This window comes from Mercenaria mercenaria, chromosome 11, assembly GCF_021730395.1.
Source record: "Mercenaria mercenaria strain notata chromosome 11, MADL_Memer_1, whole genome shotgun sequence".
Lineage (NCBI taxonomy): Eukaryota > Metazoa > Mollusca > Bivalvia > Venerida > Veneridae > Mercenaria > Mercenaria mercenaria.
In genome coordinates this window covers 46,502,599-46,530,253 of record NC_069371.1, presented here as the reverse complement: position 1 = coordinate 46,530,253, position 27,655 = coordinate 46,502,599, and the positions used below count along the sequence as shown (strand labels likewise).

At 35.8% G+C, this 27,655-nt stretch overlaps 2 protein-coding genes across 10 annotated transcripts in view; one reads left to right on the top strand and one right to left on the bottom strand.

Annotated features, from left to right (window-relative positions):
* Positions 1–17,015, bottom strand: part of LOC123531709 (uncharacterized) — a 37,571-nt gene extending 20,556 nt beyond the window's left edge. The window contains exons 1-7 of one of the 2 annotated variants that reach the window (XM_045312904.2): positions 16,965–17,015; positions 9,647–9,738; positions 7,079–7,556; positions 6,666–6,759; positions 4,864–4,998; positions 4,399–4,543; positions 3,212–3,343 (exon numbers count right to left, since the gene is read on the bottom strand). In XM_045312904.2, coding sequence (XP_045168839.2) covers positions 3,212–3,343; positions 4,399–4,543; positions 4,864–4,998; positions 6,666–6,759; positions 7,079–7,556; positions 9,647–9,731 — 1,069 coding nt within the window. In that variant the 5' untranslated portion in view covers positions 9,732–9,738; positions 16,965–17,015. Of the gene's footprint in view, positions 1–3,211; positions 3,344–4,398; positions 4,544–4,863; positions 4,999–6,665; positions 6,760–7,078; positions 7,557–9,646; positions 9,739–16,682; positions 16,702–16,964 lie in introns of those variants that run through there. The other variant, XM_053517344.1, reaches the window with a different exon arrangement.
* A 9,377-nt stretch (positions 17,016–26,392) lies between these two features.
* The window catches only part of LOC123530691 (integrin beta-PS-like), a 51,398-nt gene continuing 50,135 nt past the window's right edge, over positions 26,393–27,655 (top strand). For all 8 annotated transcript variants that reach the window (XM_053517340.1, XM_053517339.1, XM_053517341.1 and 5 more), the window contains exon 1: positions 26,393–26,540. The gene's annotated coding sequence lies outside the window, so the exon portion shown is untranslated. The remainder of the gene's footprint in view (positions 26,541–27,655) is intronic.

The window sequence follows — 27,655 nt, the reverse complement described above, 5'->3', positions numbered from 1 at the left end:
TAGGGCTTGAACCTACGCCCCCCCAAGAATTGCAGTAAACGTAGGTTCATGGTAGGAATTGAATACTCTTCAAAAAGGAGGTTCTCTATTAGTGATCTAATACCTTAAATCATATGGCTAGGGCCTCCGCTGTTGATCGCCAATGTCGCCATTTGCCTTGTTAAATGAAGTCAAAAACACAACATGATAAACTTTAACAAGGCAGTCTGAAAGACAGCTAAATCCCCTGCCACTGCTATGGATAGTGAAATGGTAAACCCTTGACCATTGGCTGTAACCTTGACCTTGAACTGACATGGCTGACTCATGAATTTTGCACAACGTCTTCATGCGGTGATCATTTGACCCAAGTTTCATGAAAATCTTTCAAGGGGTTTAGGAGATACAGAGCTCAAATCTTTGACCTTGAGTTGTGACCTTGACCTTAAGTTGACATGGCTGATTCATGAGTTCTTGATGAGGTGATCATTTGACCCAAGTTTGATGAAAATCCTTCAAGGGGTTTAGGAGATACAGAGTGGACACAAAATGGAAGGCTCAAACCTTTGACCCTAAGTTGTGACCTTGACCTTGAGCAGGCATGGCTGACTCATAAGTTCTGCACATCGTTCTGATGAGGTAATCATTTGACCCAAGTTTTATAAAATTCCTTCAACATGGGTGAAAGTTGGAAAAACTGAAAATACTGAAAGAAATATCTGGGGGCCAGGGGGCCGATAGGGCCCCCGGTGGGTCCAGGGCAAAGCCCTGGCTAGGGGTCCAGGGGGCCAGCAGCCCCCGGAAGCTCCTGAAATACAGCAATTCCCAAGTACTGTACAAAGCTTTTCCTGATAAGTAGAGTCCTCTGTATTTCAGTTTTGGAGACTTCTGCAAACAACAATTCAAGACCTTATTTTTCAAAAATTAATTTGTAATTTTATTATTTCCACACTATTTCACAATATACAATGCAATTACATTCAAATTCTTATCATTGTTATTGTTTGTTGCCTCATTGGTATACAGTGATAAGATCTGTCCTTTAAGATTTTTCTTTAGGTCATCCTAACTTTTGGCAATGCTATGTGTGTTTACGTATGTGCCACTGGTTATGGCATGTTGTTTATCCACCCTGTCTTGCATAGATTCAGTATTCTTAGTACCATTAGAAGAACCCGGCAGAACCTGAAAGTAAACAAATGGACCAAGTATTAAATGACATAAAAAACTATACAGAAGAGCCATAAAGAACAGTCCCAAATTTAGACATATATATATATATATAAATTATATATTAAAAAAATGGGCATGGGTTCCCCTAGGAAAATGGCTTCTTTGGTTTAAATTGACACTTTGCTGCTGGGCTCATAAGTTCAGGGCAAGCTAAACTAATATTTACTCAGAATTAACAGACCAGTCCCAGCAAGCAACAGTGTATATGGCCAGTAAAGCAAGGAGAAGACAGAAGGAAGGAAGAGGGTGGGGTTACATCCATGCCAAAATTGCCTGAATTAAGGATACAATAATGTATGAAGTTCAGATAACCCTGTTAAAGACTGTGTTTCAGTATTTTGGAGTATGTTTAATACCATTTGAATTTGAGGCATACTTGTCATGGATGCTTGTGAGTTTTAGTACCTCTTCCATATAGATTAAGCATTTATAAACAGATAATGAAAAATCATCTCACCTCAGTTTTCACAACTCGAGTGTTTTTTTCTGGTGTTTGCCGTCCTCGCAGTGAAGTCTGATACCTTTCTTTCCATTGGATTTGTAATTAATCGTTTGTGCAACATGCAACACATCAAATATCTATCTAGCCTTCTAGGTCTCACTATCAGACCATTTCAACCTCTCAGAATCGAACTCGGACAACTGCCATCGCCGTTAAATTTTGTTCTTGGCTTGTTTCTCAATCTCCTTGGTGTTTTAATCCGTTGGTAGAAACTTCATGATGGTCAGATCGGTCATTTTCTTCAATATTGTGAACAATCGAAATTTCTGCCTCCGATTAGCAGTAATCAACAGGTTTTTGGTTGTCGTAAAAGGAGGTCATAAAGTATCACGCGCGCTGAAATGATTCGTTAACCATCGGTTACAAACGGTTACACACGGAAATTTCAAATAGAATCTTCACTCTTATCCGCGGAAATAACCGATCTACAGTCTATTTTTGGATGAATAATCGCCAGCGTTCGGTTATTTTCGGCTATAGAATAATGTTACATACGGTATTCCTAACGGAAAAGGACGATGCAAGTGTTGCAATCAGCGCTATTTTTAGCATCCTGGAAAATATGAATGCCATTATTTTGCCATTGATAGACGACCGCACTGGAACAATGACTACGGGACGAGTTGACTTGATAACACCCCCCCCCCCCCCCCCAAGAAAATCTCATCGGATTTACACGAATTGGAAAAATGACCTTTGGGAAGGTCCAAAATACGGAATTCCGTCATAATACGGAAAACTTTCACCCATGCTTCAAGGGGTTAAGAAGATAGAGAGCGAACACAAAATGGAAGGCTAAAACCTTTGACCTTGAATTGTGACCTTGACCTTGAGCTGGCATGGCTGACTCATGGGTTCTGCACATCGCCTTGATGAGGTGATCATTTGAGCAAAGTTTCATATGAATTCTTCAAGGGAATTAGGAGATACAAAGTAGACACAAAATGGAAGGCTCAAACCTTTGACCTTCAGTTGTGACCTTGACCTTCAGCCGGCATGGCTGACTCATGGGTTCTGCACATCGTCTTGATGAGGTGATTATTTGACCCAAGTTTGATTAAAATCCTTCAAGGGGTTTAGGAGATAAAGAGCGGACACAAAATCGAAGGCTCAAACATTTCACCCTAAGTTGTGACCTTGACCCGGCATGGCTAACTCATGGGTTCTGCACATCGTCTTGATGAGTTGATCATTTGACCCAAGTTTTATAAAATTCCTTCAAGGGGTTTAGGAGATATAGAGCAGACACAAAATGGAAGACTCAAACCTTTGACCTCGAGTTGTGACCTTGACCTTGAGCCGACAAGGCTGACTCATGGGGTCTGCACATCGTCTTGATGAGGTGATCATTTGACCCAAGTTTCATGAAAATCCTTCAAGGGGTTTAGGAAATATGGAGCGGACACGAAAGTGTTACGGACAGACGGAAGGAGACCATTCCTATAACCCCCCACCACTTGTGGCGGGGGATTAATAAAACATCCAAAGCAATCTTACGTTTCACATCAAGATGAACAATACTGTAATGGCTTATGTGAACCAGAGCTGCTAGTCCTTGTTTCGAAGCATCCCATATCTGTGGGTCTGAGAGAGTCTTTCCCTCCTGGAAATACTTGTTCAGTGCTTCTCCTGAAAATATACATTATCACTTAGCAACAATATATGTGTGAACAATTTACACGTCATGGCAAGTTATCTGTTACAAATCAACCTGTTGATAAACAAGAGCTGCTGGAGGAAAGCAACTCCTGACTATTGAACAGCTTTGTCAACTGAATGAAAACAGGGGTCAAAAATTTTGTAAAAATGCAAAACAGTTATGAATCCTGTACAACAAATGTCTGCTCATCACAGAGAGTAAGTGTGTGAAGTTTCAATTCATTCTCATTAGTGGGTACTGAGATACCAGCTTACATACAAAAATTAAACCAAAAACTGCGAAGTCGAAAATGGGCATAATTTTTTTGGGGGAAAAAAAGAGTTAAGGAGCCCGAGCACTACATGTCAGATCATCACAATGAACAAGTGTGTGAAGTTTCAATCTATTTATTCCCATTAGTAGGTACTGAGATACCAGCTTACGTACAAAAACTTAACAAAATTGTTAAGTCGAAAATTGGCATTTATTATTTTTGTAAAAAATGCAGAGTAGAGTTATGGAACCTGTGCACTGCATATTGGATTATCAAAGAGAACAAGTGTGTGAAGTTTCAATCCATTCTCATAAATTGGTACTGAGATACCAGCTTACATACAAAAACCTAACTAAATCGGGACGCCGATGTGAACGAATGGGTAAGTCCAATATCTCTACCTATTCTTCGAGCTAATGAAATTGTATTACTGTAATAGGAGAAAATACCATTACTTCTGGTGGACTGTGCTTCACACCAAGTAGAAATTTTTTTTGCACTAAAAGGCTATCATAAATAACATGTTATGAAATTCAATGTATTTAACTCTAATTTAAATGTCATATGTTGGTAGAACACAGGTGCCCCCACCCCCTCCCCAATTAAGTGTCACTGAATGGTCATATCACACTCTGACATTAAAAATGCAAGACTGTGCAAACTTTCAAAATCATCTTCAATAAACTCTAATATATAATACTCCAGGCAAAAACACATATGGAATTAATAAAGAAATATTACCCCAAAGAGAAATTTCTGTCTATCCCTTACCTCCATATTCAATCAGAAGCTCCATGGTTGGATTCCCCTCGTTGGCATTCTCCCTTTGGATAAGGCCATAAAATTTTGTGATGTTATGATGATTCAGTGTAGTTGGTACTATAATCTCACTTGTTCTTAGTGCCCCCTTTGCCAACTACAATAAGAAAGTATAAATTTCATTTTGAAATCTTGCCAAAAAATTTAAAAAAAAAAAAAAAAAAAAAAAAAAAAAAAAAAAAAAAAAAAAGGAATATATTTTAAAGTGTAGCTGAATAGAAAAACTTTTTTTCTGGTAAAACTTTTAAAGAAATAGTATCTTGCCTCTTAACCATATCAATAAAATATGGGAAAAGTCTTTCTTTTTTAATATCATCGCACTTAAATTATTTCTGATATAATTCACTTTTTTTCGGACACACTTCATTTTTCTGTTTAAACTGTACGGAAGATGAAAAAAGAATCCTTTGCTGTCACCTGTTTCCTTACAAACGGCTTCTGAGTTTTTGAGTCGTAACATAGGTCCACCGTTCCATATGAGCCCCGTCCAAGACATTGTTCAGACAGAAAATGTATGTCTTTATCGTAAGTGTCACACTCTGGGGCACAAGTCTGTAAAAATAAAGTGTAAATTTCTCACAACAAGTACTAAACTAAAGACTCCATAAGTGATGTTACTTCTTTTTTTCCCCCTCAAATACTGAAACATTTTCTTTCTTTTTTTTTATTCTACATGTAGATATTCAAATGTAATTTTGAAAAGAACAAACAAACAAGAGCTGTCCGTAAGACAGCCAAGCTCGACTATTCAAAATATTGTCCCAGAAGCAGGAAAATATTACCTAAAATGTTAAATATCAAAAGAGTTTTAAGTTCAAAAGGGGACATAATTTGACCAAAATGCATATCAGAGTTATGGGACTTGCAGCTATCAACTAGTTTTATAACCCCGATGACACATGTGAAGTTTCAATTCAATATCTGCATTAGTTTTGGAGATAGTAACTTGCATGTAAAACTTTAACCAGAATTTTCTAAGTCCAAAAGGGGGCATAATTTGCTCAAAATACATGTCAGAGTTATGGAACTTGACCCAGTGAGGTTGGTAATTGATCTAGAAAAAGAAAATTTAAGTTTCAAATCTATATCCCTTTTAGTAATAGCTGTATGTACTTGCAAGCAAAACTTTAACCAGAATTTTCTAAGTCCAAAAGGGGGCATAATTTGCTCAAAATACATGTCAGAGTTATGGAACTTGACCCAGTAGGGTTGGTAATTGACGTAGAAAAAGAAAAAATAAGTTTCAAAGCTAAATGCCTTTAAATGATAGCTGTATGTACTTGCATGTAAAAACTTAACCAAGGTGTGACGCCGACACCGACGCCAGGGTGAGTAGAATAGCTAGACTATTCTTTGAATAGTCAAGCTAAAAATAATAAATAGAATATACAGAAGATGTTCTGCAACTGCTGTAGTTGTATCTATGTTAGTATAAAAATCAATAAATTTTAATTTTATTTGGAATTTTTGTCAGGAGGGAGATGATGATGATCAACTTGTGGACAGGGAAAGAAAAAACAAATCTGAAGTTAAAATTACAACTGTTAATGTTAATGTACATGACTTAAACTTCACGAGAGACAGACTGGAACCTGTATACTGGTAATATCCAGTAGCTCATAGCAGCCTGTTAACAGAAGTTGCAAATTCATTATTAAATCTTTTTTCCTTTGGATGAATGATTTAATTAACAAAATTTGTCTTCCATCATCCAGCAATTCTAACAAAAGACTAAAGTTTAGTAAATTGAGAAAATGTTTTGAGCATTTAACAAGAGTGTCAAGACTGTCACAAAATACACACGTCATCTAATAACTTGGCCTAATTCAAGGGCCATAATCCAAGAGTGCCTGGGGTAATTTGGCTGATTATCAAACATGGACAAGATATTTTGCCCACAAACATTGTCAGCAAGTTTGGTGAAGATCAGATGAAAACTGAGAGCGCACAAGTCTAAATTCGCAGGTTTCGAGTAATTCAAGGGCCATAATCCAGGAGTGCCTGGGGCAATTTGGCTGGTTATCGAACTTGGCTGAGATACTGTGCCCATAAACATTGTCATCAAGTTTAGTGGATCTGATGAAAAATGTTTGACTTGAGCGGACATGCTTTTGGACGCTGACTGCCCGCCCACCACCACGGGTGTTCACATAATACGTCCCGCTCTTTCAGAGACGGGCGTATAAAAAGGAAGTATGCTTTGAACAGACATTACAAACCTCATCCACAATACAGCCAGTTGTTGTGTTATCAAGCCTTGCCAAATCTTGAACCATTTCTTTTAGTGCCGCTTTTGTTGTGTATTTTACAGTCCTGGAAAATAACCATGGCTCTCATTATGTGCTCAAATAATCAAAATCTATCCTATCAATCTTAATCTCATCTGCGTAAATATGCATTATTCTCAGTTACCAATTTAAATAATATCTACGCCTAATTCAGTAGTCTAATTCATAAATCAATTATTATTGATAATTATCAATTTATAATTTCAATGTGTTGATTATAGAACTTTCAAATGAGCCAAATGCTGCAAATCGACAAAATGTGGACATTCAAAATAATTTCAATAATATGACTTATAACACTTGATATATCAACAATGGGATTCATAGAAATTCTATATTCTTACCCCTCTATGTACTTGCTTGTAGGAACACTAACATCTGATTTCAGGTTATACTCAAAGCCAAAAGCTTTACTTGTATTGTTTCTCAGTTCTACACCAAACTGGTCTGCATCTTCTCCAACAGTTAATGGCAATGGGGGACCTTCGGTAAATGTCTTTGATGGCTGTGCGGTATGTGATGTTGGTTTCTTTAGGAACTGCTTTTCTGCATGTCCAAACGTTGGATCTGGCAGCAAATTTGACAGTTGTGGTATGATGCCTTGAATGCCAGGAGTTATACGTGATCTGGTGTTTGGCGACACTTTCAGTGAATTAAATAGTAACTGTTGTTTAACCTGTAGATCTCCTGGGGCGAATATTGGCTGTGCATCATCACTGGGTTGGAAATTTGCACCACTGCCAGGCCCTTTCAGTTTCTTCAAGTCAATAAATCCATTCTGGCCAGCCATTTTAGCTTGAGGCGATGGTGGCACAAAACAAACTGAAAAGGTATTAGTGTAAAAGTCAAGCATTGTGTGAAATACTGTATCATGTACACTTTGTTTAAACTCTTAGTATGGTATGTGGTAAAGTTACAAATACACTCCTATAAAAATCAATACACAAATTTAAGTAAGACACACTTTACATGTTAGCTGTTTCTAAAAATAGAAACCTCAAGATTATGTGGCTCAATTTATATCCTCAGTAAGTCATATATAACAAGAGGACCATGATGGTCCTGAATCGCTCACCTCTTCCCACATGACCCAGTTTTGAGTATGATGTCGTTTTTTTCTATTATTTGACATAGTGACCTAGTTTTTAACCTGACCTAGATATTATCAAGATAAAAATTCTGACCAATTTTCAAGAAGATCCACTGAAAAATATGGTCTCTAGAGAGGTCACAAGGTTTTTCTATTATTTGACCTTTTGATCTAGTTTTCGAAAGTACGTGACCCTGTTTTGAATTTTACCTAGATATCATCAAGGTGAACATTCTCACTAATTTTCATGAAGGTCTCATGAAAAATATGGCCTCTAGAGAGGTCACAAGGTTTTTCTATTTTTATACCTACTGGCCTAGTTTTTGACCGCATGTGTCCCAGTTTTGAAACTGACCTAGATATCATCAAGGTAAACATTCAGATCAATTTTCATGAAGATCCATTGAAAAATATGGCCTCTAGAGAGGTCAAAAGATTTTAATAATTTTAGACCTACTGACCTAGTTTTTGAACGCAGTTGACCCAGTTTCAAACTTGACCTAGATATCATCAAGATGAACATTCAGACCATCTTTCATACAGATCCCATGAAAAGTATGGCCTCTAGAGAGGTCACAAGGTTTTTTATTATTTGACCTACTGACCTAGTTTTTAAGGCACATGAACCAGTTTCAAACTTGACCTAGATATCATCAAGGTGAACATTCAGATCAATTTTCATGAAGATCCATTGAAAAATATGGCCTCTAGAGAGGTCAAAAGATTTTAATAATTTTAGACCTACTGACCTAGTTTTTGACTGCACATGACCCTGTTTCGAACTTGACCTAGATATCATCAAGATGAACATTCAGACCAACTTTCATACAAATCCCATGAAAAATATGGCCTTTAGAGAGGTCACAAGGTTTTTCTATTATTTGACCTACTGGCCTAGTTTTTGACAGCACGTGACCCACTTTCGAAACTGACCTAGATATCATCAAGATGAACATTCAGAGCAACTTTCATACAGATCTCATGAAAAATATGGCCTCCAGAGAGGTCACAAGGTTTTTCTATTATTTGACCTAATGACCTAGTTTTTGATGGCATGTGACCCACTTTCGAACTTGACCTAGATATCATCAAGGTGAACATTCTGACCAGTTTTCATGAAGATCTCATGAAATATATGGCCTCTAGAGAGGTCACAAGGTTTTTCTATTTTTAGACCTACTGACCTAGTTTTTGACCGCACGTGACCCAGTTTCGAACTTGACCTAGATATCATCAAGATGAACATTCAGACCAACTTTCATACAGATCCCGTGAAATATGTGGCCTTTAGAGAGGTCACAAGGTTTTTCTATTATTTGACCTACTGACCTAGTTTTTGATGGCACGTGACCCAGTTTCGAACTTGACCTAGATATCATCAAGATGAACGTTCTGACCAATTTTCATGAAGATCTTGTGAAATATATGGCCTCTAGCGAGGTCACAAGGTTTTTCTATTTCTAGACCTACTGACCTAGTTTTTGATGGCACGTGAACATTCTGACCAATTTTCATGAAGATCTTTTGAAATATATGGCCTCTAGAGAGGTCACAAGGTTTTTCTATTTTTAGACCTACTGACCTTATTTTTGACCGCACGTGACCCAGTTTCGAACTTGACCTAGATAGCATCAAGATGAACATTCTGACCAACTTTCATAAAGATCCCATGAAAAATGTGACCTCAAGCGGTCAAGTGGTCACAAGCAAAAGTTTACGGACGCATGCACGCACGCACGGACAACGGACGATGGACACCGTGCGATCACAAAAGCTCACCTTGTCACTTTGTGACAGGTGAGCTAATAAAGAAAAAACTGACCTTGTCCAGTGGCAGGGGTGCCCAGCAGCCCTTCGGGCAGATTGTGTGGGAACTGTCTATCCCATTCAGTGTAATTTCGATTCATCTAGTATCTAAAAATACATCAAAAATGTAAAAATTGCTAAACATGAGCTCTTCATAGCTACATACAAGCAAAAATTATGGTTTTTATGATAAAATATAACAAGAGCTGCCAGTCATGAGAAATTTTGATGCTTGAAAGTGAAATAGTAAATATCTGAGAAAAATAAATCAATGTACAGATCCTTAATATTCATTTCTATCCATTTACCATGTTTCAACCAAAAATAATCCCTTGTACTTTCTGAGTTACCGGTACACATTTATGTATTTAATTTACAATACCTGTCACAAATAGAACAAGAGATCACAGAGTGATCTTGGCGCCCACCAATGTGCCATTTTTGAGTGTTCCAAATTTCAAGACTTATTGACTAGCTCAAGGTCAAATTTCGTTTCAGTACACAACACTGTGCATGTGGTCTGAATTCGAAAGCTGTAGCTTGAGAAATGTGAAAGTAGGTCACTAGGTCAATGTCAAGGTCAAAGTTTGTTTCGGTACGCAATCTTATGCATGTAGTCTAAATTTGAAGCCTGTAGCTACAGAAATGTGAAAGTAGGTCACTAGGTCAATCTTATGGTCAAGTTCATTTCAGTACACAAAACTATGCAAGTGGTCCAAATTTGAAGGCTGTAGCTTGAGAAATGTAAAAGTAGGTCACTAGGTCAAAATCAAGGTCAAATTTTATTTCAGAATACAAACTATGCATGTGGTCCAAATTTGAAGCCTGTACCTTCAAAAATGTGAAGTAGGTCACTAGGTCAATGTAAAGGTCAAAGTTCATTTCGGTACACAAAACTATGCATGTGGTCCAAATTTGAAGGCTATAGCTTGAGAAATGTGAAAGTAGGTCACTAGGTCAAAATCAAGGTCAAATTTTATTTCGGAATACAAAACTATGCATGTGGTCCAAGTTTGAAGCCTGTACCTTAAAAATGTGAAAGTAGTTCACTAGGTCAATGTAAAGGTCAAAGTTCATTTCAGTACACAAAAAGATGCAAGTGGTCCAAATTTGAAGGCTGTAGCTTTAGAAATGTAAAAGTAGGTCACTAGGTCAAAATCAAGGTCAAATTTTATTTCGGAATACAAAACTATGCATGTGGTCCAAATTTGAAGCCTGTACCTTCAAAAATGTGAAAGTAGGTCACTAGGTCAATGTGAAGGTCAAAGGTTTTTTTGGTACACAAAACTATGCATGTGGTCCAAATTTGAAGGCTGTAGCTTGAGAAATGTGAAAGTAGGTCACTAGGTCAAAATCAATATCAAATTTCATTTTGAAACACGGAACTATGCATATGATCCAAATCTGACGCCTGTACCTTCAAAAATGTGAAAGTAGGTCACTAGGTCAAAATCAAGGTCAAAGTTTTTTCCAGTGCACAAAACTATGCAGGTGGTCCAAGTTTGAAGGCTGTAGCTACAGAAATGTGAAAGTAGGTCACTAGGTCAAAATCAAGGTCAACTCATGTCAAGGTTCATCTTGCCACTCAAAAATACATATGTGGTCCAAATTTGAATGTTGTAGTTATTGACAAGAACATTTTAAAAGCTTTTCCCTATATAAGTCTATAATGAACCATGTGACCCCTGAGGCGGGGCCATTTTTGACCCTAGGGGGATAATTTGAACAAACTTGGTAGAGAACCACTAGATGATGCTACATTACCAGTATCAAAGCCTTAGGCTTTGTGGTTTGAACAAGAAGATTTTCAAAGTTTTTCCCTATATAAGTCTATGTAAACCATATGACCCCCAGGGTGGGGTCATATTTGACCCTAGGGGTATAATTTGAACAATCTTAGCTGAAGACCACTAGATGATGTCACATATAAAATATCAAAGCCCTAGGCCCTGTGGTTTTGGACAAGAGGTTACTCAAAGTTTTTCCCTATATAAGTCTATATAAACCATGTGACCCCCAGGGCGGGGCCATATTTGACCCCAGAGAAATCATTTGAATCATCTTGGTAGAGGACCACTAGATGATGCTTCAAACCAAATATCAAAGCCCTAGGCTCTGTGGTTTTGGACAAGAAGGTTTTCAAAGTTTTTCCCTATATAAATCTATGTAAAATATAGAAATAAACAAAGGGCCATAACTCACTCATAAATTGTTGAACCAGTCTGATTTTCAGGGGGACACAACTAGGGTACCAATACATCATTCTGACAAAGTTTGGTCAAAATCCCCCCAGTAGTTTCTGAGGAGATGCGATAACGAGAAATTGTTAACGGACGGACGGACGGACGGACGGACGGAATGACGGACGGACGGACCACGGACGCAGAGTGATTTTAATAGCCCACCATCTGATGATGGTGGGCTAATTAGAAGGTGATACTTTTCTGTTTTAAAATCTGCACTTTACAGCATTTGCATATTATACCAATAGGAATGAAAACATTGTCTTGGGTAGTGAAAATTTCGTACCATGGGCATGATGTCACACATCTTTTTACAGCAAAATCATAACATACAGGTTTATTTGTAATACTGCACATCCCTACCTCACTTATAGCATACACTTTTGATGATCTTAAAATAAATTATTAGCCCAACGGTGGTTAACAAGACTTACAAGTACGTCTGTGGCTAATGCACATGATTTTTTATTCTCAAACCCCCTTCAGACAAGTTACATCCTTACATACAACAACTTAAATTTTTAAAACATTTCAATTAAATATGAAGTTTTGTTAAGAAATACAACTCTAAAGTTCTGTCTAAAGAACCATTGGTCCAAAAGTCATCACTCATATTGAACTGCAATGTCTAAGGGTTAGGATAAGTAGGAGCTTTAGGGAATACTCAAGTCAGAGATTTTCAGGCGAACAGACAAACTAGCTGGTCTTAGATCAATCAATATAGGCAACAGTTAAATTAATGATCAAACCTAAAAAAAAAAAATTTGGTAAAACTGATTGTGAATTAAAAAGGCTGTATAATACGATCAAAAAACAGATGCACATCTTATATAATTATGATGACAAACAAAAATGGCATTAAGATTATGCAGAACTAGGTCAAATCACGGACCCAAGACAATGCCATTTGCTTTTATCTAAGAAAGTGTCTATCGGCATGGCAGTCATGTCGCTTATTTTGGTGCTGATTAGTAACCTAATCTGCATGACTGGTGTGTTGATAGCATTACTATTTTTGGCACCTTTATCGTAGTCAGTTTTATAAAATTAAGTGTCACTGGTTATTGATAATCGTTAATACAGATTGATTGGGCATTTATACTGAAAACCATGAAATTTAGCGTCACTTAGTTCTTGTTTCTTTGTTGTGTCAGAGCTCCAGATAAGATTTTAGGTTAAAGGGTATTTTACCCCCTAGTTTTTTTTTCAAATGGTATTTTACTCCTAGATGTTTTTTCAAAAGGGTATTTTAGAATTCTAAATGGTTTTTCAGAATTCGAAATCATTTAAAAGGGTAATAATAATAACTGTTTGTATTTATAATTTTCTGATATTCATGTGCTCCGCTGAAGTGCCTTTGTTGACCAATGCTGTTTTCCTGAATATTTTTGAGCCTTCATTCAAATAGTTTTAACATTTAGTTTACTGCATACATTACATCTTAATTTCAGTTACTGACCACTGCGATATATCAACAGCCAGTGATACTTTGACTGTCAATGTTTTTTTCAGAAACACCAACATGTATGTGCTTCGGCTTTTTCAACAGTTACCCATTATATATCATAGGTCACATGCTTAGCGATAGGCATTGTCCGAGTCATCTCCTGTCACACACTAATATACTTGAAGAAGAAAATGGCATTATTTTACGATATCGTTTGCGTTTCCTTTTTTATGAGACACCATTTTGTTTGTTGTACTCGATTACAAAAAGGATTTGCTTGATTTACGATAAAATTGGATTACGCACTTAAATCGAGTAAAATACGTATCCCGTTTTTTCAATGCGTATCAGTACGCGTAGGTTTGATTTTAAATGCGTTTTTTGTAAATTTCAAAACGTATTTACGCAAATACGCATCTTATCTGGAGCTCTGGTTGTGTCACGACGTTTATCGAGATTATGTCTTACATGACACTTTAATATGCTGACATTAAATCAATTTAACTATTGCTCTTTTGTTTTCTTCTTTTCTCTCAAGTCTAAATATTTGGGCTTTAATTATTAGCATCATGTTGAATGTTTATGATATTAAAACCAACAGACATTAATTAATTAAGTATTAAAACAACATCCCATCAAATAATAATATTGCATACCAGTTTTCAGCCAATTAAATCAATTAGTTCACTCATTTATTGCTGAAAAAATAAATCCAAAGAATGCACAGAAGACTTACACCTGCATACCTTAATTATATTTAATTATTATAGCTTAATTCTGTGTTTGTAACTTCTTCATGTTTATATGTTTTTAATATGATAAATTGCATATAAGTATTCAACACAATAATTATAGGCATCATAATTGCATGCGGTTGCAGCTTGTCAACTTATCAAAAGGTGGTCCGGGTTCGGTTCCTGACTTTTCTTCTGGATTAGACAGTTTAGAAAAAAAAGCTCAGGTTCTTATGATTATAATAATTCAGTATGATGAAATTTCTAAATTCTAAAGGAAGATTTTCTAAAATCTGGAGTTCAGTCCCTTTAAGCCAAACACTTGTTTAAACAATGTTGGGCGGTTAAAACTGCTCCCGGTTTTAACCAGCGGTTTTAACCGGTTAAAACCGCCCGGTCAATACTCCCTGAAGTGGTCAATACCGGTCAATACTGGTCGATTGGTCAATTAGTTAATACTGACTGTTAAGATATTTTGAAGAGTTTATGAACAATTAAAATAATGACTGTTAAGAGCATTTGGGGCTTGAAGAAGGTGTTTGCATGCATTATATTTAGTTCAAGCAACCAAATTAATTCCCAAATTAGTCAGAAGTGGTCAGTTTGTCAGCACTGGTTGAAACTGATCATTAGACTGCTAATTTAACTGAACTTCATTTGTAGAAAGTATTTTATAAACTGTAGCAGTTATTAAAAGTGTTTGATTCACAAGTGATATTAAATCTAATTATTTTCATTGGCATTTAATTCAATGAAAAATTGCTGCCTACAACTGGACCCTTTCACTGAAGTGGTTTAATTGTGTTTTGATAGCAAGTGTCACATAGCCTAATTGACACCATGTCTTACAATATACAATAGATTATATATTGCAGGCCTGTCCATCTAGTTACTAATTAGCTGTCATGATCAATAATCCCATTGTATTAATGAGATGCTTGAACATGGTAACTTTATCTAAAAAATTAGTTATGCAATCAAAGTATTTAAATGACCAGTATTGACCACTATATGTGTTGATCAAGGATACTGTGTAGGACCAAAATTTGAATTGACCAGTACTGTCCATTTCAATGAGTGTAACTTATAGTAATATATTTTTTTAATTAATTTAAAATAAAGGCTATACTTTTAGGTGATAAAAGCATTTAATAAACTAGTATTGACCACTGACTAGTCTAAGTATATTGTCCAGAACTGAGCCTGACCAGGGCACATTGTTGTTGCCAAGGACCAAAACTGAATCGACCAGTATTGACCACTCATTCACTATATTTTTTAACAAACAAAATTATATATTATTCAGATTGCTTTATTATTTTTACAGTACTGTTACAGTTTGTTCTAATCTGTGAATGTGCATTATGTTAAAGTGTTGAATTAACCAGTATTGACCACCCAAGAGTGACCAAAATATTGAATCGACCAGTATTGACCGGTATTGACCGGTTTTAACCAGTATTGACCGCCGGCCCGGTCAATACTCATATTGACCGCCGGCCCGGTCAATACTCATATTGACCGGCTTTTTGCCAACATTGTGTTTAAACAAGTCGTCAGTTTGGTTCAAATAAAACTAGATTGGTGGGAAAAAAGCAATACTGGAAATCTCATTATACTTAAGTCAAAGATGAATTTGAACTGGTCGCAATCCAATTTACATTTCGGAAGATCAAGTACTTTATCAGTGTTTCCCCTTGGCTTTTGAAAATGAGGGTCAATGTGACCCCCAGTTTTTCACATCATGGGGTCATTTCCAAATTTTTGGGGTCATACATGTATACTTTTAGTATTTAGAATAAAACTTTGTTTTATTTATACTAGTGATTATACAGATTGAAGTGTTTCCTCATATTTGTCACTCAGTTTTTCCTCGTATTTGTCACTGAATAAAATGAGGGTTTTGACGTTTTATTTAATAATGTGCTTTAGGTTTTACCAGTGTTTTAGCAGAAACACAAGTTTTCTAATCAAATGTTAACTCGCAGACAAACAGGTGATCTAACTAAAACATAATGCTGCTAATACTGTCAAAAATTCTAGGAAGGTTATAGAACATAAACATAATTATTATGTAGAAAAATCCATTTTTGCCATCGGTGAATTGGCTCAGGTGGCGAACAACAGCATTGGCCCTACTTTGGTGTTGATATAAAAATAAAACTTTAACATTTCTAGCAGAAAACAAAATGTTAACAAAAGTAATACCATTTATAGATCTAAGCGGATGATGCTGAAGTAGTATTTTTTATGTTATTTGGTTTATTTTGGTCACATGATCAAGACTAGTACTACTGGACACACTCTGTATATGATTATGAAACTGAAAGTACATTTTCAGAAAATTGCTCTTTGTAAATGGATTTGTTCGGCACAATGTTCACGCCAATGAAAAATTATCAAAACAACCATTGTGCCTTTTACTACTATCAATAATTTTGGGGAAAAACTCTTCCAAGAGAATAAAGGTTATAACAAAGACCTCTTGAAATAACTTCCTTTAAACGTAATTTTAAGGAACCAACGTAAAATTAGGCTTGGCCTTACTATTTCGATTTATTTAGCATAAATATATATCACAGACTTAGATATATCTCTAACAATTTAAATATTGCCAACAAAAACAACCTTTTTCAATAAACCTAATCAACAAATCCAAATTTCTCCACTTTTCCTCCTTTCAAGGAAGTTTGTACTTTTCGGGGAATTTCCCTGTGGAATTTCCACTGGACATTTATTTTGAACAAAAAAAAATATCATTGTAAACGGCTACTTGACGAAATATAAACAAGAATAAGTTTGTCATAAGATGCAGTAATCATCATTTACCCTATCAGAGCTGTTTATGGGCTTTAATAATCAATGATAACTCTATTTAACTTTAAAAAATAAAAGAGCACAATCACTTACGAGAAACACATAAGGGTGACGTCATCCTATTTCCGGTTTCACAAACTTTAGACGGGTTTACTACCAATGGAGGCCCAGTATACTGATCTATCACCAAGTGCATAATGTAGCAAACATTCTAGTAACAGAGAGTCTTTATATGTAAGTACTAAATAGGTAATCAAACAGTAAATCCGGGCTCTCGGATTATAGTGGAAAATCCTCATTTTTTCCCAGTCAAAGTTGCATTTTCATGTTAAGATAAGATAAAATTTATTTAAAGTCGGTAAGATGCAAAAAACGTTGGCAAAATGCAAAACTATGCGAATAGGAGATCCTGAAGTTCCTGAATTTAAATATAAACTAAAGAAAGACTTACCACCAATAGAAAACTCATCAGAGGAAAAAGACATTGGAGAGATCATTGACGAAAATTTTAGCTTTGAAAGCTGTATGACTCAAAACTAAACAAGGCAAATTCAGTACTCGGAGCAATCAGAAGATGTTTTCAATTTCTTTATATTAAAACATTCAAACTTCTATACACAAGTTTAATCAGACCTCTTATTGAATTTGCCAATCCAGTTTGGAGCCCATATAAACTCAAGTATACAGAAATGACTGAAAACTTGCAAAGGAGAGCATCAAAATTACTTCAAGGAATGAACAATCTAAGTTACCCGGAAAAACTAGAAAAACTTAAGCTACCATCACTGATTTATAGACGACACAGAGGTGACATGATTGAAGTGTTTAAAATTCTAGCTGGAAAATATGACCCTGAGGTAAGCAAGATATTCCACCTGCGAGAATCAGACAGAACAAGGGGGCACAATACTAAGATATTTAAGAAAACATCAAGATTGGAACTTCGCAATCATTCATTCAAATACAGAGTTGTGTGGAACTATGGAACTCGTTAATTACCACAGAAAGTCATTGATTGCAAGACAGTTCTATCGTATGAAAGAAATCTAGATAAATTCTTATCGCTCAAAAATAAGCACCGAAATAGCACCAAGCAATTACACAACTATTGAAGAAAACGCAGAGCTGAACCAAGAGGCTACATCAAGGATTTGCGAGTATTTGTGAGTAAGATAGCAAACAAGTACAAACATAAGCTTATGTGAGCTTTTGAACCGACTAGACATGTTTCATGTAGGAAGTGGCTATGGGTCCGGTAATCAATATATATGTATAATTATGTACTGCATTAAAAGAACCAGTGAATAAGGTAATTGCTGGAAAAAGTTATGATTAGTTTCACAAAGTTGCCGTTATTACATTTTAAGGGTTGCCGTTATTACGTTTTTAGGTAAATATCTTATTTGTAATAATAGCTCTCACTCGGGTTCGAGGCATATCTAGTAAATATAAAATTTGAACAGCGATTTCCGATAGTCACCGTTATTTAGGGTTAGGGTTATGTTTAGGCTTAGATCTTGGAGGCGGGCTCAGGGATTTCTGTCTTCGTTAGCATAGTTGGGGGCTTATGACTATCACATTATTGTTCCAATAAACAAGGGCTATTATTGATTGGAAAGTCAGTCTACCTTCATTCTCACATACAAAAGGTCTATCATGGTTATCCGGATAACTGTCGGGATTTTGACGAACCTCTGATAGATGAGAGTGGTCTACCTTACAAGTGTATAAATTAGTGACAAAAGGAAACGGTGTATTTTATTTTATAAATATGTAATAACTTTAAAAGTGTTACCTTATTTTGGCATTTTAGCTCGACCATACGAAGTATAAGGAGAGCTATCCTACTCGACCCAGCGTCGGCGTTGGCGTCTTTCCGCGTCCCCACCTTGGTTAAAGCTTTTTACACTTTTTTTCACCATATCTCTGTAATTAACTGATGGATTTGATTCAAACTTGAAATAGTTATTCCTCATCTTCACCCACATCATCTGGCATAAGGGCCACAACTCTGGCACCAATATTTCATGATTTATCTCCCCTTTCCACTTAGATTTTAAGGTTAAAGTTTTGATGCACTTTCACTCTATCTCTGTTATCACTGAAAGGATTAGATTCAAACTTAAAATAATTGTTCAACATCATCACCCACATCATATGACACAAGATGCATAACTCCCGCACAAATTTTTCATGAAATATTCCCCCTTTTTACTTAGAATTTCAGGTTAAAGTTTTGATGCACTTTCACTCTATCTCTGTTTTTACTGAATGAATTTGATTCAAACTAAAATAGTTGTTCAGTATCATCACCGATGCCATATGACACAAGATGCATAACTCTGGCACCAGTATTTCATGAATTATTCCCCCTTTTTACTTAGAATTTCAGGTTAAAGTTTTGATGCACTTTCGCTCTATCACTGTTACTACTGAATGGATTTGATTCAGACTTAAAATAGTTGTTCACCCACACCATTTAACACAAGGTGCATAACTCTGCATCAATGTTTCATGAATTATGCCCCCTTTTACTTAGAATTAAACGTAAATTTTGATGCATTTTCACTCTATCTCAGTTATCATGAAATGCATTTGATTCAAACTTGAAGTAGTTGTTCCAAATTATCACCCACACCATATGACACAAGATGCATAACTCTTGCATCAATATTTTATTAATTATGCCCCCTTTTTGCTTAGGCTGTACTTATATAGTGTTTTGATACACTTTATCTGTTCCTCTCTTATTTCTTAGTATTTTTGACACAGACTCAGGCAATTGTGCAATATCTTCATTCACCATTGGAGTTAATAAACACTTCAGTGACAGCTCCAGTTTCCTCAGATGTGCCCAGTTTCACTATCCAGCATCGAAATAGTCGAGCACGCTGTCTCCTGTGACAGCTCTTGTTTATAAAAAAAAGGATAAAAATTGTTGATCAAACATGATGACAAAAATAGCAAGAAACTGTTACAAATTTCATTGTTTTTACGGAAAAAAGTAAGTTTTTTTTTCAAGTTCTGTTTAGAGATATGCACAAATTCAAATTTGATATTTTAGAAAATGTGACATTCACTCATTTTAAAGTCTTGCTCTAATACTTGCAGAATTTGTAAATAACATTTGTCTAAGATTGAAAATCGATTTTATTATGTTTGCCACCACAAAGAACTCACTTATTTTTCACTATACATGTACCTGAGTTTTATTATCATTATTATTTTTATATAACATGTATTACTATATCTTTTATTATTTTTATTTGTAATAATAATTATAATAATAATGTCTTTATATACAGCGGGACTGGCATAAAGCTAATATCTGTAAGTATTTATATTGGAGAAGATGCAGCATGTATAGTAGGCCTACATTAAGATGCCGACCTTGTAAGCTGTACAGCCTGTCCACACGCGCATTACTTGGCCAACATTCAATGCATACACAGCGCTGTAGTTTGGTATGATGGTGAATCCTTATATTACCAGTACAGTCAAGGTTCTAGCTTGGCACATGTAGGAAGAGTTCTTTATGTACATCGAGTTAAAAATGGTAAAACGGTAGATGGAGTTTAGTTGTTGTACTGGCTGGTCAAGACCGACTTGAAGCCTTCCAGGGTTGTCTGGTCAACAGCGACTTGCGGCAATGAGATCCAAAGAATAACAGTTGCGGGATAGAAGCTATGCTGTGGATGACTTCACACTTCTCTGGACTGAAGTCCATCTGCCTGTCATTCTCCCAAGTACTGAGACTATCAAGATCTGCTTGAAGCTGGTGTCCGTCATCCTGAAACCGGATTTTCTTGTACAACATAGAAACATCGACAATTAGGCGGATGCTGGATTTGACCTTGGAAGGTAGGTCATTTATATAGGCCATAAAGTGTAGTGGCCCAAGAACAATGCCCCGGGGAAGATCGGATAATAATATTACTACATATTATAATAATGATAATTATAATTATTATTATTCCACATTTACCGAAGGAAGATTAATTTCTTTCAACTCCACTGCACACATGTTCATGGTCTAGTTGTGTCCCCTGCCGTGCTAATTGCCCTCTAATCAGCTACTTTTACATAATCGATGATAAGCAGCAGATAAGATGGAAGCTGTTTATTGAATTTGGATGAGACACCTTAAAGACACTGATTCTGGTATGCTAGGTATGTGGCCTATGGGAATGATACGATCATTGTATGAATTTTATAATTTTAATTCATCAGTCCGGAGAAAAACAAGAATTTCATAAAAGCTCCCTATTACGGTGTACAAATTGCTATTCATTATTTATCGAATTTGCGATCGTATTTTTCCCGGAATTAAAAATTATAAATACAAATGTATTTCTGTTTCCTGTCACTTACAATGTACATTGTATTTAAAACGACGAGAAAATTACGAGGCAAACTTTTGAAATCATCTCACGTTTTTAAAAATAAGATATAGTCTCCTCTTTGTAAATACCGTTCTCAGTATTCATATTGATTACCAGACATCTAGACTTTTTTTACAGGCAAAAGTGAACAGTTTCCAAGAATACAGCCTCATAAGCTTTTAAGTACAAATGAACGCCCAGATATGTTCTGAAAAGAAAATAGATATATTAATTCTATAGATTTTATATATTCTCATCGAGATCGAATGTGTGCAATAGATGTTGACCCTAGCTACGCTTTGTAATATTGTTTTGCATATATTTATATTAAAACTGTAATGTGAGCATTTATTTCATTTGGGTAAGTACAACAAGTTTATATATACACGTAATATATTAAACACAATTTGGCAAATGTATTACTAGTTCTCTTAACATTTCTTTGTTATCGTTAAAACAGGATATCTACTGTTTCCAATTTTACATGTACTTAATGAATTGTCTATGGTAATTGAATATCGATAATAAAATCTGTAGAAAGATCCTTTGGAAGCATAAAATGCAGAATCGGTTTGAGTGAATCTGTTCATGAGAGGTAATGAAATGTGCAAAACCTCTCACCCCCACATAGCACCGGCTTAAGCGGAATTCTATTACACAGATATTGAACTATATGATCCAAAAGGACCGGAAAATATAACAACACTGAATCCAAGTACGGGGAGATATTTTACGGCTGCCACATGGTAATCAGTAAAAAGATAGTTTGGAAGCATAGAATGCAACCAAGCAAAAGCACACTCGGTTTGATGAGGGGTGATTGGAAGTACAACACCCTTCACGCCCCCAGCACCGGCTTAAGCGGAATAAAACCAACGGGTGTTGCCTATTTTATTATCTGTCATGAACAGATTCAGTCAAACTGAGTCTGCTGCTATTATTTGCATAATTGCGTTCTACGTTTCAAAAGAATATTTTTATAGATTTATCGACATGATTCTTTTATGCTTTATAGTTGATATACCGGTATTATGTTCTTGGCACATACGTTGTGTATAACCTGTTACAATTTAGTATCGTTTAAAGAATGAGACCTTACGCTAAGCGTAGTTTTTCAAAATTTTCCATGAACATTTTTTTTATTTCATTTCAGTATTTCACATACAGACATCTAAAGACATCGCTACTTGGTTACAGGCCTTTCTGAGACACCATTTGATTAGCAGTGAATGCCTGCTGTATGTTTATCAATCTTTTTAGCCCGTGTTTTAGCAACTGTCTATAGCTCTAAATCAACTACCAAGTTTCAACCCCGCGCCCGCCGTTTGAGTTTCCCTTCTGTTTCTATGTGACAGTATCACACAAATATTCTGGACGTGTTAAAGTCCCATATATATTTTATAATCTTGGTATTGTGTGAGTGTGTGAGCAACTGAGGACTACTAGTATTGTTTTAAACAACAAAACAAGCAGTAACGGATTCTAGAATAATTACGAACTTTATATTCACATTCGAAATATTCGGAATTACTCCGCCTTAAATTATGGTTAGGGTTTAGAATTAGGGTTAGGGTTGAAATTGGCTCCACCCTGGCGCAGACTTAGTTTTACAAAGAGTTGTATAGGGAAAACCTTTTGCATAGAGTTGTATAGGAAAAACCTTTAAAAATCTCCTTATCTTGAACCACAATTCACAGAGCTTAGATATTTGGCATGTAGCATTGCCTAGTAGACCTCTACCAACATTGTTCAAATCATGACCGGTCTATGCACAATGAAATGTTGATTCTTCAGGTGTATCAGTTGAAATATAGGCTATCAGCCCTTTCTGGGCTTTGAGTTAAAAATAATATCAAAATCTTTAAATAGTAACTTGTCATGTTTATATCCAACTATTTCCTTGTGAATACTAATACAGTAATCTGCGTTTGTTTCTGTTATTATTTGTACAGTAAAGTGAATTAAACTTTCAATTTTAGACATATTTTGATTACTTATTATTAATGAAATGTACTTAATAATTTTAGCATATATATTTGTCACAGATTTGAAGTATTTTTATGGTCTTTTTATCGGAAAATAAGATGTTGCACATCGCTGAGTGGCTATTCATAAAAATCAAACTAGCAGATGGCTCCAAATAAAGATTTTTGTACATTTCATACATTTCTGACTGAAGAAATATATGTTTCAAATTGTGGAGTTAAAATGTTTTGATATACATTCTGATTTGTTAGGATGACATTTGCTTAATTCAGTGATACGCCCTTTGCAGCAATAACTTTTTGGTCAAATACTTGCTTCGGGTCTTCACATGGAGAACAAAAATAAAGAATGAATAAAAACCGTAGCACATGGAAGTTAGGAGAAAACTGACCACTCGGGTACTTAAGAAGTTATGTTCCGTAAACTTTTAGTAGAGTTTGGACAATATTTCAATGGAATCAACAAAGAGTCCTTTTTGACATAATCACTCACAAATTACATAAACTGGTAGAACTGAATTGTGTGATGTTGCTTACTGGTTTAACTATTTTCAATAGATGACGGTATTTTATAAATTTTATTCCTATGCCCGACAACTGACGTTAATAACAGTGTTATTGAAAGCTAGCTATAGAACTGAGCCAAGAATAGCCTATATAATGTGAACCAAATTTTCTATAGCCGATATCAGCACTAAGTCGGCAGACTATCGGGTGCATACACGTGTGTAGCCGTTAATCGCAGTATCAGCCTTATGTGACACCCGCTTTCTATATCGGTACGACTCCGGGCCGATGTGAAATGTTTGTTGGGGTACATGTATCAAAATATATAATACAATTATGTTTTGTTTTCCTTAATTTGATATAGCAAAATAATGACATATCTTAAAGTGGTCAGAGTCTTTCATTTTTGTTTTATTAATACATTTAGCATTTCATGGATTTACTTCCTCAGTACCTGTATTGTATGTTTATATTGATAAAAAACTGAATATGATATTTCTGCTCCTGCTTCTGCTTCTGCCGTTTCGCGTCCACAATCAACATATTGATTACACTGACGTTTTGGAAGTATGCGCAGAAAAAGTTCAGAGTTAAAGATATACTATATACAGAGGAAAGTTAAAAACAAGAATAACTTACAGAGATTAGGCAAAGTACTTGGACACCTGGAACTTGAAAGTTTCCAGGGTCCCCACTGACACTATATCCGGTGGTAACCCATTCCAATCCCTGATCGTCCTTGGGAAGTAGGATTCTTTACGATAATCATTGTTACAGTGTGGGATTTGATACGAGTGTTCTTGCATTCCTCTTGTTTGTCGAGTTGGTGGAATTAAACGATTACTTTAATCGATGGTAAAAATATCATGTACAATTTTGTACATCACAATAAGTCTTGACTCCCGTCTGCGGTCTTGTAGTGATTGTCAATCAAGGTGGTCTAACATTTCGGTCACACTAGATCGATTTCTGTGTCTATACAATACGTATCTTGCCGCCCTCCTCTGGACTTGTTCGAGTTTAGATATATCTTGCTGAAAGAAGGGATCCCATACTGTTGCGGCATATTCGACATTTGAACGAACCAGACTTTTATATGCATGCTCTTTCACTTTTGTAGATGAAATGTTTAAATTTCTCTTTAAAAATCCAAGAGTTCCATTAGCTTTAGCACAGATTTTTGCGATACGCTCAGTCCATTTAAGCTCAGGTGTGATATAGACTCCGAGATACTTAACAACTTGCACTGATTCCAAGGTGTGACCATGTATTTTGTAGTTGTAATTAATTGGATGATGTTTACGCGAAATTGTTATCACATTGCATTTTTCCGGATGAAATAACAGTTTCCATCGATTTTCCCAGATAGCGAGAGTATCAAGATCTTTCTGTAGAGTATGGGCATCTGATTTTGATGACACTGTTAGATATGCTATTGTATCGTCAGCAAACAAACGGACTTTGGATGTTATATAGGCCCTGGGGCATGTCGTTTATATAGTATAGAAATAAGCTTGGTCCCAGGATCGAGCCCTGGGGGACGCCAGATTCAACACTGATACTTCAGATGTTACCCCTTCTGCGACCACGGATTGTGACCTGCCGCTAAGGAAACTTTGTATCCAACGATTAATCTTGCCATCAATACCATAATATTCCAGTTTTTTAATCAGTAGGCTGTGGCTAACTTTGTCGAATGCCTTCGAAAAGTCCATAACTAGGACATCAGTTTGTTTACCAGAATCCATATTTTTTGTTACGTCGTCAATAAATTAAATGAGTTGCGTTTCACAAGAGCGCCCCCGTCTAAAACCATGTTGCAAAGGATACAAAATGTTATTTTTATATGCATGTCCCATGATGTGACTTGTAACGCAGTGTTCTAAAAGTTTACAACATACGCACGTTAATGAGACTGGTCTATAATTCTCAGCTTTATATTTTTGCCCTTTCTTAAAAATTGGTGTCACATAGGCTTTCTGTCAGCCGGTAGGGATGTCTCCAGTTTCAAGAGAAAGATTGAAAATTAACGCTAGAATAGGTGCAATTTCACTAGAAGGTTCTTTTAGCAACATTGGTTTAATATTGTCTTGGCCTGGTGCCTTAAATTCATTCAAGTCTTTGAGGAGTTTTTCAATTCCCTTCGTTGTTATTACAAGTTCATTAATTTTCGGGTGTGATCCAGTCATGTTACATCTTGCTTTAAATTCACTGTCTGTTAAGGCCTATTAGAAAATGCCGATTTCAATTGGTTGTTCTTTTATTCGCACTTTTTTAGCTGATTATATTAAAAATATATTTAAAATATCAATTAATCCAGAGAATTAAACTATTTGTGGCGATAAGCAGGCTAACGGTATATGTTCAGGCTTTTCATGATTTTTTTTCATATACAGTATTTGTTTCAAGAAAGTAAAGGCCGTTCTTTCACTTTATAAAGGGCATATATCTAGACCATTTCTTCTCAGATAAAACTGTGATGTAAATATATATATTACATATTCAGAATTTTTTCTTTCAATATATTCAAATCAAATCTATCAAATTAACATGTATATATATTGTCGGTATTCAGATAACATCACGAACTAGCTTTTGTATTTCTTTCGCCTCCATTATGGCGAAAAAAATTGGTCCAGTCAAATTACTTCCGCGAAAGGTCATTTCCTGTGACCTACTTTGGATATTCGCCATATTCATTTAGGATTGGAGAAGTGTGAGTCATAAAAACTGAATAACAAAGGTTTCAGTGAGTTTTTCCGTCCGGTGTTTTATGCATTCATTGGAGAAATAAGGTAAGATTTAATAAGCGCGTTTATATCAAATTTTTTTCAAATTGATTGATTGAAGTTCATGATTCTAATTTTACCTGTGAAAGATGACCCAAGTCGGTGTGCGGCAGTTGCCTACTAAAGTTATAGAAGGTAGGGCCACAATATTAAAAGGTGGACCCCAGTAAACATGCCAAACGCCATAGTTCACTCTTTGGCAGAAGTTTCAGTCGTGGAAGTTGTGGGGATCAATTCCGAATTGCAGTGGCTAGGGCTAGCAAATCAGAATTCCTGTAGCTGAACATTTTTTTTTTCAGAAATGTTTATAGCAATTCTGAGCGGAACTGAACACTGTATTGAAACTTGACCTGAAATCTGGTATGCTATATTTTTCAATTCCAGTGCTACGAACTCGCCTTTTACATGGGTACAGATCTGTGCCCCTACCTAGAATCTGATCCTAGGGGTCATGGATTTGTACCCATAGACAAGCCAGTTAGAGATTTTCTGTGGGTATGAATATCCTTTTCAATATATTGGGATATTAACATCTTGAATTTTGTTTGAAATAAATATAGATAGTGAAAGGGTTGATGGAATTGGGTGGAAGCATTGACTTTGTTAAGTATATTTTATAGTCCATGTATGAGGAAATCAATGAATTTGAAAATACTTCAAGGGTTTAGGAGATACAGAGCAGACAAATATTAAAGATTTAATCAATATTCACCTTAAATGCCCTGTTTCCTAGTTTGGTGGCTATTGACCATATCGACATTAATGATGAATCCCGACCCTTTTTCCGGTATTTCCGTAAATAGGGTCATGGGGGCTGGCGAGATTAACCGATATAAAGACCGTGTACAACATTAGCGATTATTTTTGCCAGAAGATAAGGAAAGTTCTTACTTTCTCACAATGGAAATACTATTCTACGACCGCTGCAACATTTTTTTTGCAAAAATAATCTGTTAACCTTGAAAAATGCAAAAAATCACACCTTCCAGTGTACGAAATTCAGATTTGAATCCACTTGCCCGTTCGGGCTACCAGATAGGAAAATTTCCAAGTCCGACACCAGTTTCACTAGCCCGAACTTTAACACCATAAAATGCTTAATTTTTGCACCATATAACATT